Source organism: Platalea leucorodia (genome assembly GCF_965183815.1).
Source record: "Platalea leucorodia genome assembly, chromosome: 2".
Taxonomy (NCBI): Eukaryota; Metazoa; Chordata; class Aves; order Pelecaniformes; family Threskiornithidae; genus Platalea; species Platalea leucorodia.
The window spans coordinates 11,052,290-11,072,443 of record NC_138824.1 but is presented as its reverse complement, the minus strand read 5'-3'; the positions used below and the strand labels follow the sequence as shown (position 1 = coordinate 11,072,443).

General features: G+C 39.6%; 1 protein-coding gene across 4 annotated transcripts in view; it reads right to left on the bottom strand.

The window, feature by feature from the left end:
- Window positions 1–20,154, bottom strand: part of FAT3 (FAT atypical cadherin 3) — a gene marked incomplete at both ends in the record, with an annotated part of 322,494 nt that overhangs the window by 132,063 nt on the left and 170,277 nt on the right. For all 4 annotated transcript variants that reach the window (XM_082330644.1, XM_082330646.1, XM_082330645.1 and 1 more), the window contains one exon: window positions 1,986–2,047. In XM_082330644.1, the coding sequence (XP_082186770.1) occupies window positions 1,986–2,047 (62 nt within the window). The remainder of the gene's footprint in view (window positions 1–1,985; window positions 2,048–20,154) is intronic.

Sequence of the window (20,154 nt, the reverse complement as noted above, 5' to 3'; positions counted from 1 at the left end):
CCAGACAGACTACTGGAAGAAGTGTATGAAATGAAGCCGGAAGGGAAATACTGTACTACTGGGAGACCATGGTTGTCTCGGCAATTAAGGCCTTCCCAGGGGGTTAATTACACACAGAGACAGCCAGGCATTTTAGAAAATGTTTTACGAGTGTGCCACAAGAATGAGCACAGTTTGGTCAGCCTGGCTCCGGATCCCCAGCAGCTTATTTGCTCTGATCCCCAGGAACGCACATCCCAAGAGGCGGCAATGGTCAAAACTTCTTCAGCAGCTCAAAGGGTCAATTTGGCTATCGGGGCTGTGTCCCTGCCACAGTCCGATTCCCTTTCCCGCACACCGTTCCCAGGTGGGTTTCACAACAGTGTGGTCCTCTCCCCACTTCTCCAGAACACCCTGTTCAGGTGTTTCTCTTCTCCGTAGCCTGCCTTCCACTTCACTCCCCATTCGCAAGCCTTGGAGCACCCTATGACACCAACATCCCTCTAGTGCATCTTCAGTCCTCAAAATCTTGCAGATGGCTATTTTTTCAACCAAGATAAAATCCAGAGGAAGGAATATATTAACTTGTATTGATGACTAAAGCCTAATTCCTATAAGTAATTATTTTTTCTTTTTGCTATTAGTAGTAACATTTCCTCATCTGTATGGGAATCCTCTGGCAAATGTGAATTTGGCATGTTTCACTGAGGTCTCTGAGGCAAAAACATAAATGCAAAAGAGACTTACAGACCTAAGATTCTCATTAATAGATATATTTCAAAATCAATGCCAATTTCATTCAGTTCGTGATCTTCTCTGACAATATAAACTGGAAAGCTTGCAGTTATTGGAACACATGATTACTAACTTTCCAACTTAATAAATCCTAAAAAGGGGAAAATCCTTTTATTTCCCTCCATTTATTTATGGCCTGGAATGTGTAAGAATCTGCAGTGATTTATAAAGAACAAAAAAACCCGCAAACTTGTACAGTTATAAATTAACCCTTCTCTGCTGTGTTCTGCACTAACTAAAATAATTTGGGAATTCTAACAAGCAAAAATAACCATGGAATAGGCAAAAGTATATTTTACTACATTTTGCTGCCAGAGAGTGATTGCATTGGGAACTATTTTGTCCAGATGTTCTTTAACTTGTATGGATTTGAAGAGAATTTCCTAAAAAACATAGTAGGAATGATTGATTATGTGGGACAATATGGTTCTTTTTTACTTGTACCAACACGAATCAAGAATTCTTTATTTCACAAATAGACAAGAGAACAGAGTCAAGGATCTTCTACCCAAAGGAAAAAAAAAAAAAAAAAACACAGCATGGTGTACAGCAATGTGAAAGAAAACACATGTGGTAAAACCAGTAGTTTACAAGCATATCACTCCATATCCAACATATTTGAGCTACTTATAAAGAGAAACATTCATCTAAGGGCCAAGGGAATGGTTCAGACACTCTTTTTAGAGGGCAATTTTTAACTTGAAAATTGTCATTGATAGTCCCAATAAGTGAAAGCTAAGAAATTACTAATGGATTCCAATGAGCAGTGAATGTGAGCAAGGTCAAAGTTTGCCTTCATCCAAAAGAATAGTTTGTATGTTAGATTTGAGATGCAAAACTTGAAACATGTTTAACCTATGAGACTTAAAATCTTGGCAGGGCTGAGGTGATTCCACCAATTAAAAAAAAAATATTTTGCTCTGGGTATTCTAAACTTCTGTCACAAATAAAATTTAAGGGTGAGAATAAAAGATTTAACTGAAGCATATTAGAGGGGGAAAACATGCTGTGCCTATTTGTTCAATTTTTTCCTGTGCTTATGAATTGTAAAATGTAGTATTTCTTCTGTATAATCAGGCAATTCCCAGCTTCGTGTGAGTCTGTCATACATCGAGAGAAGGGAGAATACCACTCTCCCGCAACAGGAATAAGTGATTTTAAACTACAAAAATCAGTTAACCTTTTAACATATACTTTCCACTTAATCTTACCTCCAAAAAATGCTCTGCTTGCTGTTCCCGATCCAATTTTCTTGACGTTGTTGTAATCAGACCTGTGAAAAAAGGATAGTATTTGATTGTCAATACCCGTTGAAAAATATATGTCTCTGTCGACCAGAAGAAATAAATTCATTTTTCAAACACTCAAAGGGAAAAAATCTATTTGAAGCTATATCAGACACAGATTTCTTGACATCTGTCAAGCATTTTCTTTCTCTGTGCAGCCATTATGACTTTCTGACTAACAATGAATCTTTAAAGAAAAATGCTGCGAGAAAAGTAACTGAGAAACAGTTAGCTGGGTATCTACGGTTAACATGCTACATTTATTACAGTGACTAAAAAAAACTTGCTAAAGAATCACTATTTGTCTTATGATTAAGTGCTTCAATGAATCATTTGCATTTGACTGAAATCCTTCCGAAAAAAACCTCATTAAAGATTTCAGAGTTCTCAAACAATTAATGGGATAGGATGCTGATTACTTCCACGCCAAGAATACTTGACAAAGAAGGTTATTTCTGTAATAACTACTTGTATACATAATGATTTCCAAATGTAATCATTCTAATGCATTAAAGGTTTTGTACTACAATTTCATCAATTTGTTCCAAGCTCAAATTGAGTCTTTAAAATAAAGTACCCTTTTACATGAGGACGATCAAGATATCTTTTTTTAAAGCAATGTACTTTCAGAAATGATTAACCTCTTGTGAGATTTATACCAAGGAAACAAAATGAAACACTTCCAAAGTTCCTTCAAGAAAAGCGATGCATATCTTCTATGAACAGAGCTTAGTTTTTTATTCTGTTCTCACTAGAGATTTAAAGGGCAGATTTGAGTTTTCCGTCATACAAAACATTTCTTTGGATAGGAAAATGCATCATGTGCTTGTTTTGTGATAGATTCTGATGAGCGTAAAGGGACCAACTTGTCCTAGAGATAAAGCTGGTTTTGGAGACAATGCCAGTGGACAAAGTCGTTCTCAAGAACTCCTCATCTCTAAGATTACCAAAGAAGACAAGAAAATTAATACTCCCTGGATTACCTATTATACTTATTTATTTAATCAGACCAGCTAACCGTCTAAACACAAATCCATGATGACCCTAAATTCTTGGAAAAAAAAAACATCAGCAACATCTTACATCTATATAACACCTCTAGTCCCAGAAGGCTTCTACAGCTACAGCTCCTCATACACTGTTGCCTTCTCCTTGGAGTAATCACTTTATCTATTCTGGTGAGAAGGGGTGAAATATTACTTGAAGTAATGGGATGAAATGAATAAAGGAAAGTCCACTCTGTTTCCAATATTTCAGATTCATTACAAGATCTATTAGACCACAGAAGCGACACCCAAGGGGAGGTCACAGAAACCAGAGTCGGTCTTTACAATTACATGGAAGAACCTGGTGCTGGCAAAAGGCTGAAAAAACAAAACAACTGGTATTGCCTGCATTGAGCAATTGTAAATATTCAAAACAGTTACACCATATGGGAGACATCTACTCACCACACGAGTTTAAACAGACATGACAGCACAGATGACAAATTGGTGTCTTTCACACAAGATCCCCCCCATGTTGAGAGAGAATGCAAAGATACAGGGAAGAAGTTCCTAATTATGAAAGAAGTTCAGCCCCAATAGACTGATAAAGTAAAAATTGCAAATTGGAAATATCCCTGTTTATCACTTGCATGGTCACTATGGATATTTATCAAGCACAACCTAACCACGGTAAGGAATATGCTTATTTTTATAGCATCTTCCACTTCCTTCCTTCCTAATGTGCCACTATGAACTCCACCTACTTTTTTCTTAAACAAGAAATGTCTAGCTGTAAATTATAGAAGGTCTCAGTCCTCATCGTCTTCTTCAGGCAGATGAATTTATATTCCTTTTGAAGAGCAAGAGCTAACATCTGAAACTGAATATCACTACTGTCAGAATGAATAGCACTTGTCTTTCATTGGTAAAACTAAAACTACTACTGCTAGTAGTACTACTACTAGTACTACTACTACTGCTCCTCCTCACAAAACTACTGTTATCACTAAAGGTTTTTTCTTCTGTTTTCTTTTTTTTCAATGTAGAGCCTTTTGGACTGCAATAATGGTCAGAGTACCTTCAGACCTGAATTTCCTTCTAAAAGAGGTGTGTGAACATATGGCAAATCGTTATGACAAAACTGCCTATATTTTAAATGTAGCAGATCTTAACCGATTTATCACCCAGACTTAACAGCTGGTCCTAAAGGGCAGGTAACCAGACCATCACCATCAGTTCTGCAGACCTGATCCTGAAGCATGGTGCTATCACAACTAGTTGTTTTTGCTTTAAAGACAGTTCTGGGCAGTTTCATTAGGTTGTAACAATACTCTATAGAAATAATTGGTTATTTATGTGTGCAGTCATGGGGCCTCTAGTTTCCATTCCTGTTCTCTGAGGAACTCTCCCATATGACACTCATGGTGGGCCCATTGCAGTCTCCTGGCTGCTCACTTCCACATACATTCCTGAAGTCACAGACAAATCACACTACACAACACTACTATTTAAAATATGACTATACATAAAATCAGATCTCAACTACTTCATGTTAATATTTATTTAATTATGGTCACATATTAGTATGGATGTGAATCTGGTCCTTTCAGATTATAAAACTGTATTCCAAGGAATTCTGTTTAAGACCAATCATCAAAACTGAAAAAAAGAAATATATTCCAGTTATGTCTAAGACTACACACAGCTTTACCACTCCAGTCTCAAAGAAATTAATTTAATGGGTTTTATGAAAACCTTGCCATGTCCCTCCCTCCTGTATTCAGTACTCCATGCCAGAGATACATAATAATAGTAATACTTAGCAGGATGTAGAATTTTATTTTTGAGATACAGGGGCAACTGAGAGAAACTTGGCTTTGCACAAGAGGATATATCTCAGTTTTAGTTCTTCTCCAACTGTATTAAATTGTCACACTCTGTTATGGTATAAAGGCATTACCTAAAGAAAATAACTCACAGAGAAAAATAAACCCAAAGAAATTATGTTAGGCTGCATGCTGGTTATGATATAAAATCACAAGGGGACAATGATCAAAAATGATGCCTTCTTTTTTCCCATCTTCAGTATGTGCCATAGCCCTTCTAGACACAGATATCTGGACAACTGTCCAAAGCCAGCTGGGAAATACAGCACGCATTTCTCACAAAATAGTCAAAACCACTAACAAGCTTCAAAAGTCATAGCACAGTTCTCAAATGGTTTCTCTCAAATTTCCAGGGAAACACCATGGTCCTGCTAAGGGCAGGAGATATTTATAACTGTGATGATTCTTTAAGAACAGCCATGAAAGTGAACAGGAAAACTGGATCCGATAGAAAAGTTTTTTACAATAAAACCATCAGCTTACAAGCAAGGTTATGTGATTCTGTTCCCAGCATTTCATACTTTTCTTTGACTTTCTGAGTTAAAACATCTCTCTGTGTATCCTGGTACATCTGTTCCTCAAGCCATATAAATAAACCGTTTTGTGAAACTCCAAAACATTGCTTGACCCAATATTTCAGCTTGGAGATAACTATATGTTCTTATATAACCTGCTTTTCTACAATACCTGTTACTTTTGCTATTGGAGTACTTTTCTCACCCTAATAAATGAACAATTATTGTTCTCCTCCTGTTACAGAGTTTGGAAATGCTGGAAGGTGTATAAGCTCACCCTGCACAGAAGAAAGAACAGGACCAAGACTAAGAAATCCTGACATTTTAACCAATACATCAGCCTATACAATCTTCAGCCAATGCATCATCTTGGAAACAAATCATCAGTTATTAGGGCTCAGAGATGTGATCAAGACATTTGAGCAACACTTAGCATTGATGCTTGGGATAATGCTTTTAGCACATTGCAGATGCAAAGTGAAAAAAAGAAAAAAAGTTCAGTGAAAGGGATCAAAACCAACATGAGTTACTTTGCATTTGCAATGAATGAAGCATGCAGTTACTAGAGTGCAACTGTGGAAATGCAAGTAATTTGATCATAAGTCTGATGTCTTAGAATTAATAGCAGGTATGTGTGTGTGGATGCACGCATGTGTGTGTGTCTCTGTGCGTGTGTACAGATGATTGAAGACGACATAAAATCAGGAATAGTTATGAATTCAACAGAATGACTAATGCTGTATAATATTTTTTGTAGAAAACTGCATCTTTCTTAATAATAAAGCCAGCAAACCTGAAAGAGAGAGCAGCAGCTTGTTGGTTCTATTGTGTCAGCTAAGGTATGCTTTGTTATTCAAAAGTGGTATAATGTTCTGTCTCAAACTGAGTCTTTTGTGATATATTGTATTTTTTTGAACAATAGTTCTGCTTGGATGCTTAAACATGTAGGTATGCTAAATGTCTATATCTGAGGAATACCCAGAAGTACACATTGCTCTCTGATGATATGCAGGTAATAGGCTCAATCTACCGCAATTCCACTGCAATCAAAGAAGCTCTGTAAATTTATGCTAGCTAAGAATCTCTCTTGGATGAATGCAATCTTCGCATTTTTATTTTTAGTCAAGAATACATGAAAAAGCACAGAAAATTATTAACTTATTTAACATAAACAAAACAAGGCAAACAAATTTATATTCAAATGTAATTTGAGGCCAAGATCTTTCATTTCAAAAAGTTCAGTAACTGTATTTCCATTTGCATATCCAAATTATTCCTTTCTCAGGAGGTTCTGATACTGCCATGTAATCCTACCAGAGCTCCAAAATTTAATTTGAATTTTGACATTTTTGCCAATCTTTATCAAAGTTTGTTTTGTACACTACTGGAAATATAAATATATTTTACAGGATGGCCTAAAGCTAGCAGAGATACTTATGTTTATGGTTATTTTTATTATTAACTTGACAAAAAAATGTGGGATAATATGCAAGCAAGGTGAGAATCTTGAGAAATGCAGACACAGTAAAAGCAAATAGCGACTTTCAAATCTTAGGTGAATTTGATGTTGATCAAAGTGAAGGTGACAACCCAAGATGGGGGAAATAATGCCAAAACCACACTAGTCCAAACTGCCATATGAGGATCATGTATTTATTTGACAACATTATTTTATAAATTCCATAAATTATTAACTAGTCAGCCAGAGTAGACTATGCACATAAGCCTTAATTTATACGCTGGAAAAGTGAAGCGTTTCTTTGTTTTCTTAACACTTTCTGTTCCAGAAAACTCAAGGCATTTTCTGCCTCCGTTCTTGCAGTCAGAAAGGGTGATGGCACCTGGACAAATGTGAACCTGCCTGCTAACTCTGCCTTCAATGCTTTAATTAGAGCGGCCAATTGCCGGTTAGGATTTTCCAACTGAATAATCCATGTTCTGCCTTCAGTTAGCTCTCTTGTTTCACAGAATGGTCCTCGTACAAATAAAACCTCTGTGTGTCTGTGTGTGCTTGAGCTGATAGACCATGCTATACAAATACATACATATATACCATATATAATCAAGTATTTTGAGTATGTATATGTATGTGTGTGACACTTTACATATATCCAACGAGGTAACTGTTAAAAATTATCCTAAAATATACATATTTACAGAGGTATATTTAGCTCTGAGGTTTACCAATGTTCATTTTTTCAATATAAATGCATTATTTGAGATATTTGTGCTAGAAACAAGTTAATTCATGGACTTAGAGAGTCACAGAAGAAAAATTCACCAAGGGCTGTTAAATGTGAAGCCTATGGCAGAGGAAAATTCTAAGTGCTGGATAGCTTGAACAATAGTACACAGAGGGAAACATTCCTGTGGGTTTGCTTCTTCTGATGCTTATTGTCCACACATCCAGATCAGCCCACGGCTGTAGGTGTGATAGTGAACTAAACTGACCTTTGGCTTAGAAGAAATTCACATATTTTTCAACACAATGGCACTTAGGGACCAAAAATCAGTTCACCACAGGCTATTTTCTAACACAGATTGAATTTCCCTAATATGGCTATGAAGCCAAGGAGAGTTCAATAGCCTTCTCCTTATGAAATTAAATTATTTTCCTTCAACCTGTGGATGGATAACCTTACCTGAGCTGTTTCCTGAAGTACTGCTTAGAAGAGAACAGAATCTGGTATGGAGAAACAGCATGTTTTACTGCTGTCTCTGGAAGTGTTGCAAATTTTATGGTATAAAGAATAATTTTTTAAAAAATAAAGAACTCTTTTATTAGTTTCTCATTTCCAAACTTTGTTTAGATGAAATATGAAAGGAGTATATGACAGGTAACAAGCAGGCTAAAGTAAAAGAAGCCCCATACGTTCCTCTGTTTCAAGCCAAAAGCTCAGTGTCTTCATAGAGATAGGAATGTGAGTAGGAAAGCAATGTCTTCCCCTTCTCTGGCAAAAGACTAACAGGATACAATTCACTGCATGTTTTACTGTCCATTATTAAATCACCTTTTTTTTTTCCTGCTATGCATATTCATAAAAAACATTTCATCAAAAAAATACAAGCGTGGAATGTGTTAGAAGTATGACTAGGGGCTTCAGGTTATTACGCAGGGTTTGACTGAAACCTCAGAATATACTGCCTGGCTGTGAGTCATAGCAGTACATGCTTTACACCCTCTCCACTCACAGTGTTAGGGTCTTTGACCAGGACAGCCAGGCAGCACAGGACCATATATGTCAGGGCTTATACATCACACCCACACAGAGGTGGTCTGGATGGATTAGCCAATGTCTCGTCTCAAAGCTTTCTAGTCCCTGGTTGCTGGGGGAAACTTTCTCCTGATTAAGATACCAATCCTCATCTTCAAAGAAAAAAATTCTGAAATGGAAACAAGAATATAAAATTAGAGAGCTTTCTCGACAGAGTTACTGTGCCTCATGAGATGCTCTGAACATCCTGCAACACTGATGCACTTGTCACAGTCCAAAGTGGATGCGGTTCCCAATCTGCCTTTCTCAAATACTGTAAGGAACAAGGATATAGAAAGAAAACCAGATGAAGATATCAAAGTAAACATTCTGTAGAGTTACCCTTAAAAGCTCTGCTTGGGGAGAAAAATGCCTTGGGATAGTTTGCTGAAAATAAAGGCCTTTTAACCCATCAAGTTAAACAGACAAAAGGAATAAGTATAACAAACACTGCTTTTCCAAAAATGTTCCATAAATTCAGCGATTGGTTATACACACTGCTCGTTCACCAGATCCCCTAGGTTGAATTTGCAGAAATTCATATGGGAATGTACGGGTTTACTGATGAGTTTACTAGACATCTCAAATACTTATTAACAGTACACACAAAGGTATGAACACAGCCTTTCCATATATATACTGAACACAGGAAGGAGTACTCAGCTGTTCAGAAATACAGCTATCAGATGTTAACTGTCCTGCTACACTCCGAAAGTAAATTTAGGACATTAGATGGAAAAAAAAAAAAAAGGCAGATGCAATAAATAGCATTAGGATTTTCCACCATATATTCAGGAAAGTAAAACTATTGCGTATTCCTAACCACCGAAATGTCAAAATGAATAGCAATAACCAGTGTAATTTTATTACCCACAGGCAGTGAGAGGCGTTGTAAACACTCTAACAGCACATTCATCTCCTGCAATAAATTAGGGATCGACAAAGTGAAATTGAATTTCAACGATAAATGATAGAAAACGATGTACATTTTACTTGGAGATGTAAACAAACATATCATTTTATATAATTACACATGTAAACCTCTAATTTAGAAAGACTGTATTCTGATCTAAATGAATGATACTTCATTGAACAAGAAAGAGAACCCACCAGGCGAGCCAGTGCAATTACGTGGAGGACTGCTGCCTTATTGTTTTTCCTGAGGTGACAATGAGAGTGAAACGATCTCTCTGAAACAAGCTACGTATAAAAAATGATTGCTTTTAAAAACAGTTACGTTTTCTAATGTGTGGTTATGTCTGAAAAAAAAAAAAAAAAGGAGAAGCTGAAGCAAAATCCTTTTATTCCTTTTTGGTTGTCCCTTCTGTCTCTCGTTAGAGTTCCCTCAGCTTATTGCTGAAAATATCAAATTCTGCACAAAATGCACAGCAAACATTTACTTCAATGAAGAATTTGGATTATGCTTTCCTTTAAAGGCAGATTATGGCTTTTTTTGTTCTTAGAATCTGTTTAAAATGACAATATGGTGTGCCAGTCTGTTCATCCTGGTGGAACAGGGGACTCAGAGGGACTCCCTTTCATCCCTTCAAAACTCAGCCAGCGCAGTCCTCAGCAACTGCAGGCAAATTCACCACTCTAAATATTTACCTCCATTTTAAAAGTGGCCAGGCTTGCTCTTCCCCATATTCCTCCTGGAAGGCTGTTTGGGAACATGACTGCATGGTTGAAAGCCCCTGGTTTCCAGACAGACTGTGTTTATGAGCAATTTACACCTTCATCTTGGTCAACTAAACAAGCCAAGCTCCTTTGGCTTCCTCTCACCTAATGAATTTGCCATCACTCTTCTTGCATTGCAGTTCCAGCCCTCATCCCTCCTAAGCCTGATGGATGGAGGCTGAACACTGTGCTCCAGATAATGTCTACACAGCCTGGCTAAAGCAGCCTCCAGTGGATGCATGTCTAGCAGAGAGTGGCAATCTTGTTATTAGTCCCCAAAATGCACTGTTTCGTTTACTCTGCTGATTAATTTCTACTCTTTGAACCCTCAGGGAACCTTTATTTCTTCTTTTTTCCCACAACCCCTCCTGCTTGGATGATGCCTGATAACTCTGGATTGGAGCAAACTCCCACTTTTGAAGCCAGCATCATTGAAAAAACCACGAAACAAGATAATTTGTCTAGCCAGTACTTCAAATAATCTGTTAATGTGTGCCCTTCAGCATGCAAATTCCTCTTTCAAGACTCATCTTTTTTATTTCCTCTTTAGCCAGACCCATATGCACATATCAATTCGACTATTAATCTCCCTGTCCTCGTACCTCATAAACTCTGGAGTGCAACCATATCAACTAGATTACTGAAGTCCATGTAGATGACACACGGAACATTTCTTAGAGCATCATTTATCTTATCAATGACATCTTCTGGTAAACCCATGAGCACTGTTACCCCATTTTCTATTTATTTCCATGTTTTTAATTATACTGTCTTTCAAAATACATTTGAAAGTCTTGCAGATGACAGAGGTCAGACAAATAGTTCTGTGACTGCAAGGCTTTTTTCTTCACCCTGTCTTCCTGCTCTTTACCACTTACATTGTATTTGTTATCTCCCACTTGTATGGTTCAAATCCCAGATTTGATAATACCCCTCAACAGTTACTTGCTACAGGAGTTCAATTTAAGGTGCCAGTTCTTTCACATTTTTGGAGTGGAGATTATCATAGTCATTCTTACTTGCTAAGAGAGTGATGGCAGTGAACTGGGTTTGGCCAGGAAGAAGCTAAACTCCAAACAGCTCTGGACAGCAGGACACAGTTTGAAAACCTGCCTGTGTTAAACCAGTCACCACCTGATTGTGGTCGCTTTGGACCATAAATAACCTCAGGCATCTCAGTGAAGTGCCTGAACTTAGCTGGGATGAAACTAGTGCTCAACCTGCAACCCCAAAAAGCCTCCCCTCAAAAACAATCCCTCATGGGCAGGGTGGTGGAGCTGCCATCAAACACGCAAAGTCTGCAATCCACAGCTGCAATTTTTAAATTAAAAGATGGATAATACTCAAACTGCCCAAGCTGCTTTGGCTCCTACAGAACAACTGATGGGCAATTTCTCTGCGGTGTCATTGTAGCCTGAGTCATCTCTTAGGGCTGCGATGCTCTGAAACAGCTGAGCAAAAGCCCTTGAGGGACTGTCATGCAGGGGCTTAGCTCTCCTAAAACACTTCACAGGGAAGTTCACAGTTTGTGGGATAAGAAGTTTTTCAAGTTCAAATCCTTTATTTAGTCTAAAATGAATACATAAGAATAGAAACAGCATTCGTATCTTCTTTTGTTTTCTTCCCTTAAAAAATGCAGTGCCGCCTAAAAACCTAATTGCTAATATGATGCCTCAGCACAGATTTTAACATTCCCCTGCATCGCGTTCATTTTCAGGAAGAAATTACAGAATTCTATTTGGGTTATAATTAGCATATAATTATTACTGGCAGGAATGGCTATAAATATATATAACTGGTGGCTAGCTTAGTAACCAGCACACATAATCATTATACAATTTTCTTTAATTTTTTTGTGCACAAAGGCCTCATAATTCTGCAAAAGCGACAACTGAGTCTAACTAGACTCTGGTTATAATTTATGCTAATTAATTTCACTGTTTGCAAGAAAGAAGACTTATATAACATCCACGGTGGGGGTACGTGGTGCCACTTTCAGTGGAAAGGGGCTGTGCAAATACTCTGCATCTTAGGCCTGAATACATCATGAATTATTGTTCGATCTCTTTCTCTGGCATATTATGATGTAATAACAAAGGAAGGAAAAAATAATAATAAAAAGTCTCCAATGTACGCTTTTGTATAACATATGCATAGGTCACAGCATGATGAAGTCCTGGTATTTTCCTTTCTCAATTGTGGAGGAGGTGTGGAGAGTGCGCAGGGCACAGCTGTCAGTTTTTCCTCCTAATCTAGACACCCTCATTACCTTTTAAAGAGAAGTGATTTTGCATTTTTCCACACACACCCTCAACCGAGTGCTGTTCTTGACAATAGGAAAACAACCCTGCTTCTCTCCCAACTGTGCTTAAAAGAAAGGCGTTGATCCTTCATTACCAGCAATTGTCTCCAGCTCAGCAAAGCCACAGCGCTGGGAAAGCAGCGCCTTGTGCTAACTGCAGATTCCCCAGGTCAAGTCAATCTCATCTTCATCTCTAATAAAAAAATGATTCATTGGCGAGGTGACCTTCCTGATCCAGAGGCAGAATGCAGAGCTGCGGAAAGAAGCCTCATAGAAAAGATATATGGCCTTGTTTCATGACATGCAACTCACAGATAGACCTCAGCACTGTCAAGATCTGCTGCCCTTCCCAAGGTAGTCTCCTGCCTAAGAAACCATGCTGAGACACCTCTGCTTGGTTTCCAGCTCACCCTCTATCTTGGTCTGTAACCTTACATGAGACATTTTATGTCTCCATGCTTCATTTTCCCCTTCCATAAAACTGAGATAATTGATATCTTTCTTTGTAAAGTGCCTTGTGATCTATAAAGGAAAAAATGACTTGTGTAAGAGTAAGATATTGTTATTAACTAACAATCTCATAAAGCTCAGCCATAACAGCACTAAGCCAAAATTTATTTGGCTTATTACAATATTTTCCAAAATTTATTGTTAAGTAAGTAAAGAAAACAATTTCTTTAAAGACTGAAATGAATTCCTTTGCTTTCTAGGGTTTTCTGCTTTCTTTTTTTTTTTTTTTTTTTTTTACTTCTCTATGCAGGGATTTATTTAAACTGTTATCAATGGGTAAAATACAGTATTAGCTCTGACCCCCCACTTCAGTGGCTCAGCACATAACAAATAGCAAAAATCCACAGTAAAACTAGAACATGAGCAGTAGCTGCTTTTCTCTGCAAAGCCAGTCCAGTATCTGGACAGCCAACAGCTGTCAGGGCAGAGAAGCAACAGAGTGGGTCCTGGGTACCAATAAATCTTTGGCTGACGAAGAGGAGCAGAATCAGTTATTTGCAAAGAGCTCTCTCTTGCTTCGACACCAAGTGAGAGGTGGGATCGTCAGGCTGAACTCCTTCCACATGCAGAGGCAGATGGAGTGGGGAGAGGGCAAGCAGACCCCGTGTTCAGTTGCTCAGTCAGGGCTCTCAGCAGCACTCCAAACACCATCCCTGCTGGCTGCTTTTACACAACGGCACCAATTTATTTATAACTAACTCCCAGAGTGACTCAGGAAGAACCTGAAGGGACTGAGATGAGAGTACAGAGGGGATGGAGGAATGAGGAGATGTACATTGGGGGAGGATGTGAACATGCATCAATCCCGGCAGAGGAGAAGAGGAGATTGAAAGCAGTGCATGTATTAAGCAAATCTTTGCCACCAATGGGGCTGATGACAGAGGAACAAGGGCCACCCACCATCTAATGAATGAGGATGGAGACCCGCTACTGGAGGGACTGCTTTTGGGACAGAAGATGCAGGAGCATCCAGAGGCTGTGGCAAGCTGCTGCTGGAGGTGCTGGAGCTGTAAGGACAAACATCACCACTTGCTTTTTACTTTCTCCTGCCTGAAGCCCAGCCCTGCTGTTTTGATCCATCACTGCTGATACACTCCCTCTCCTATTTAATCTTTCTACTTTCTACTGTCTCCTTTCAATGCTTGGTTAGTGCATAGGTCCTCATATCCTACTTCTTCACCCTCTGAAGGCCCCAGATAATGATGTTGACCTACCTGAAAGAGGGATGTGTGTGACTTGATCCAGGCCTCACCTGTGCTTCTCTCCTGGTCACACAAATGGGGCTCTGAGGTCCTCCCAGACCTGCATGGCAGAACTGTGAGCCCAAGGAGCAATCGAAGCTACTCCTCTATTCCTTCCTTAGTATGTGTGTGAAAGCACCAGAAGAAACAACAGTCAGGTTTAAAAGAATGGTCTATATTGGTAAACCAAGGAGATGACTGACAGCAGTTAAACAGGTGAACCCTGGGGAACAAAAGGAGGCTGTAGCAAGGTGGGGGTCAGTCTCTTCTCCCAAGTAACAAGCAATAGGACAAGAGGAAACGGCCTGAAGTTGCACCAGGGGAGATTTGGATTGGATATTAGGAAACATTTCTTTACCAAAAGGGTTGTCAGGCACTGGCACAGGCTGCCCAGGGAAGTGGTTGAGTCCCCATCCCTGCAGGTATTTAAAAGACATGCAGATGTGGTGCTTAGGGACACGGTTTAGTGGTGGACTTGGCAGTGCTAGGTTAACAGTTGGACTTGATGATCTTCAAGGTCTTTTCCAACCTAAATGATTCTATGATTCTGTGAAAATTTTTCACAAGAACAGTCAAACATTGGAATAATCTCCGCAGGGAAGTGGTTGACTCCGCTATGCTGGACATGTTTAAGACTCAGCTGGACATGGTGCTGGGCCATCTCATCTAAATTGTGATAGAAAGGTTGGACCAGATGATCCTTGAGGTCCCTTCTAACCTGGTATTATATGATTCTATGAACATGCTTTTCACATCTGAGCACGGAGCTCTGATAAGGTCCTAGCAATGACTACTTGTCAGCAGAAGACCTGTGGTTTGGTAACAGGAGGAGGGCAACAAGGTTACAGCACGTCACTCATACTGTCATCCTAAGGGAAAGACAGATAGTCCTAAAGATATCCAAGATGAGGAGATGAAGAAAGCGAGCAATGATTTACAGAGACAGAAGTAAGCAAGATTGAGGTGCAAAGATAACTGTTAATTCCTAAATGTTTTAAAAGAACTGTCCAAAACTCAGTTCCTTCTCAGTTAAGAAGAACCCAGGAGACAGAGCAAGGAGTTCAGTTTCCCATACGAGTCATCTTGGCCACAGCACTTGGATACATGTGCCTTGGTGTGTAGCGTGTGACAGTGTGAGTAGGTAAAACCAACTTACAGAGCAAGTTAAATAAAATAAAATGCCCTTCTCCCTTCACAAGGTTTCGCACTGAGTTTTGCTACACTTAACTGTGACACTCTTATGTCAGCTAGTTTTAATTTAGGCGACTTCTCAATAAAATGGATACCACGTTTAACTATCCTGCTGACCACAAGCTGAGGAGAACCATGAGGATAATACACACACCCATTGTGAAACCTATTCTGTGCTAACCTATCATGACTCAAAAGCTGGTTGTTATTGCACTACTGAATACAAAGGCTCTGAAGCAGAGTGGGATGCTTGGTGTGCTCATTTGCATCTCATTACCCAGCATGCTCTTCCTCCTCAGAGCTATTTTCATAGTGGCATTGTTGTCCGAGCCCTGGGAACAAGTGGAAAGATTTGGTGACTTTGGATGCATGCAGTTCTTTTCTACTTGCTCTGCTCCCTCTTTATAATGAAAGGCTTTGCAAAGTGGTGAAAACGAATCAATTTTCCATTTTTAAGGCTGTATGGGTGGGTTTTTTTTTCAGTAGTTTAAGCTATCAGCAGCAAATCTTGAATAACAAATAAGATTACAGAAATGTGAGCCTAATGTTCCTCCCTACAAGGTGCTCAAGCATGAAGGTTTTGATCGGAGAGTAAGAAATGAGATTTAACTTTCTTCTGATTTAAGTTTCGTTTGTACAAAGAACCTATTCCAGCAAAACGTGACTGCAAGCTCATTATTCAGTGAAGGGCAAATATCTTCAATCGCAATCCAGTAAGATCAGCAGCTTTCTCTGTGTGTTATAAGCCTCAACGAAGAGAACTGAACATACTGGCTTCTGTCATTGTCTACATCTAAGACTGTGATGATTTCACCCTGTCCAATTCATTTCAAAAGCTGTAGCTTCCAATTAAAAGTATAAGTTGTCAGCCAGAATAAGTGTCTATCATTTGAGCCAGAGCAGTTTTGGTTTCTGGCAGTTTTACTGCATCAAAGGGTTGATTTACAGATCAGTTACAATTTTTTTATTCGGTACTAAAGGGAATAAAACAGCCTCAGACACAGGACTCAAACCAACAGTAAGTTACTTCAGTTTTCCATAGTTTTCAACATGTTTTATAAAGTTGGAAATAAAACTTCATTTCTCAATGACTTTATAGTTTTCAACAGGCATTTAAAAATAATTAAAAAAACAAAATCCAGGAAAATCTAAGAACCTCAACATCATGTTCTTTAACTACATCTAGCATACAAAGATTACATTGTACTTCATAAACGTCAATGAATTCAGCACAAAAAGCCTGTGTGAGGTATGAGGTTAACTTCTCCATGGGTTAAACAGATTTCTTCCGTTTTACAGATAGGGAATCTTAGCTATAAAAATAAAACTACACGTTGAAGACTGGTGCAAACCATAGCAGCAGCTATTTAAAACTCTTATCTCTCAGGTTTGTGTTTTAAGAATGTGAGCAATTTTGAGACTCCTTCCTGGGATAAAAAATGGGTAAATATGGGTAAAAATCATGTACTAATACATGACAGAAAGTCTCGGAGCAAGGAGAAACCATGAGTTTCTGGGGTTTTAAGGCTAAGACGCAGTACCTCCTTCAAACATGCAGAGCGGTTGCTCCTTGGGCTTCCTATGGCAAGAGGATGAGTGGCATTTCACAGCAGGATCCCATGACAATGCTTTTAAGTGTTTTTGCTGTATAACCCTTGATGAATCAATTTGGCATTCTCACTCACCCAAATTATTCATTTTACTAGCAGTATTGTTTCTACAGCAGAGCCCTAGGTCTAGAAACTGGTCCTGTAGGATCCAAAAGGATCGGGTTATACCTGCTGTAGGTACCTGGGATGTGCTTGGTGAAAGTAAAACAACCCAGAGACAAAAGGCAAATGGATTAGGTATTTAAAATATTTTAAGATGGAGGAAATCACTGTCAGCTTCTTTAAAGCTCAAATCTACCCCAAGTACACTGCACTGAGCTTGGAGCCAGTCTATTGGGGTATCACAGAGACATGAAAGAACTGGGAGCAGAGACTGGAGACTGCTTGGCAGCTGGGACGGGGCTCTGTTGGAGCCAGGTTAGGCACAGATCTAATCACGTGAACAACAAACCACAATTTCCAAAAAAGGCCATGATATCTGGCAACAGCAGCACACAGAGTTGAGGGCACTGCTGGAGCACCTGGCCAATCCTGGTAGCTATTGCACAGAGTGATCATGGTCGTACAAAACCAGGGATGCACAAAGAGCTACAGCAGCCATTTCTCTTCCAGAGGCAAGGCTTGTACGAGCAGGCAGAAATGAATCAAGGCATCAACAGTGCAAAGTAACAAAATAATGAACAACAGTTCACTGAAAAGTGAAATGAGCAACAGTTCATTGAAAGTTCCCTAAGACACCCTATGCCCGAAAAAAATTTTGCTTTGTCAGTCAAAGGAAGGAAGACAAAGAACTAAGATTAAATGCATTTTTAGTACACGGATTTTTCCAAGAGTCAGTAAGTATTCCCCCAGCCACACCACCGAAATCCCTCTCAAAGCGAAGGGTTAGCGCAGGTGCCACAGACCACAACAGGACCCTGGTTAACCAGTACAGGTAAGACTCACTGTACTCACTTGCAACCTACCCGGCTGACAAACCCCCTTGTACAGTCAAAGAAAAGAAGCAGGCACTTCTTAAGCATGATTTATATAGTTTATTTTAGATATCCAAGCTAAGAGGCGACAACATGCAGTTTAGGGATCTCTCTCCAGTCATTAAAAAGGCAGTTTACAAAACTAGCTCAGGTGCAGATGACTACAGAATTTGATAAGGAGAGTCCTACCCTCTGTGTCGTAAGAGAGAAAATCCCGCAGACAAGGGAGGCAGAACGGGATTGTCTCTCACCCCAGGTCCTTCATGATTTGGGGCTGTCAGTGTGGCCTTATAGCATAAACCAGAGCAGCCCCAGAAACTGTCTGGGAGCTGTGAAGCAGCTCTGAATCCCTTATTTTAGGCTACATCACTCTCTTTCCTGTCATTGATGTTTCTCTGAGATCCTCTGCTGGCTGGCCCCTTTCCACGTCATCTGTGCGAGGAGGGACCTCTCCTGTCCTGTGGCTCAGACGGTTCCCTCATCCTCTGGCCACTGGAGTTCAAGGAGCAAGAAAGCACCTGCGACCCCTATTTCTGCCGCTGAGATAAATTCAACTTTCCTTTCAATTTTTATTTCTAGGTCAAGACAAGAATGATAGATTAAGAACAAAAACAGCTGAGCATTCAGTCTGGAAGCTGCTGCAGCGCTGCACTTCCAGCCTGCCGGACCCCAGACAGCCTCCTGACTCCAACTATGCCAGTTATTGATTTTTGTACCAAAACATTTACACTGGCACAGCCCCCAGTGAGTTCAATTATATAGGTATAAAGGTGCTTTATACTAGCATAGATTGCGAGATAAACAATCTCATTTATACCGCTGTAACTGCATTCACTTCAGGGTATTTGTACTGCTTTAATGATACCAGTGTAGTTAAAGCAATACAACTTGTGTCTACAGACAAGACCTCAGCCTAATGGTAATTAACACAGACATTTCCAGCCACCCTGAGCAGCTGAGGTTTATGTTAGAAATAGCAACTGACCCATAACAATTTGCAACAGCATCAGAAACCTCTATAAAACAGCTCCACCTTCAATTGCTTTTGCCACATTTGCAGGAAGGATGTTTATTATGCCCTTTTTAGCAGGAGGCCCCAAGAGCTGAAAGTTGCTTGTGGCCACTTTTCTCTTGCGTTTGGACAGCAAAACAAAACAAAAAAAAAATCAATTCAGCCACTGACATTTTGCTGTGAAAGAGCTAAGCCAGCATAAAAACGCTGATAAAAGTGGCGGTTAACCCTGTGCTACCCTTATTGTTCTTTATTCACCAGCACCGAGCGCTCGAGCAGCCCGTGGAGAATGGGCTTTGCCATCTGTTGCTAGGGCTGACATCACCCCTGTTTGCTCAAGCATCGCTTCTCGGGGCTGTGTTTGCATCATTAATCAGCACTGGCCCTGCGCTGGCCCATTCAGCAGGGCCGCGGCTGTCAGCTCTCGAGCACCTCGCTGCAAAAGGGACCTACCAAAGTACTTGGCTTCACTTGGAGAGAGGTTTGGATATACATCAAGATTACTTTGGACGGAGTATTTGTCAACTTGTCCCAGGAGAAATTGCACCCTGCACAGTAGATAACTTGACAAAGGGAGAAAAAACAACCCCAGAAAACCAACCCCTCTTCCATAAGCACCCTCCATGGGTTAAACGTAACTCCAAAACACAGAAAACCAGATTGCGCTTTCCGCTGTGACTGGATTTGCCAAGAGGCTGCTGAACCCATCAATGTGATAATGGATACACATTTTGCTTAGCTTCGTACTCCTGGTCTCATCTCTTTTCCCTGAATAATACTAGAACAATCTCATGGGAAACTACAAGAAATTCCTTGTCCAGAAAAAAAATAAGGTTTAATAAAAAAACAGGCTTCCAGTGCAGACAGGTGGGAATGCTGTCATTGGACAGTCAGGAAACTGAGGCACAGCAGAGCTTAGAGACTTGCTCAAGGTCA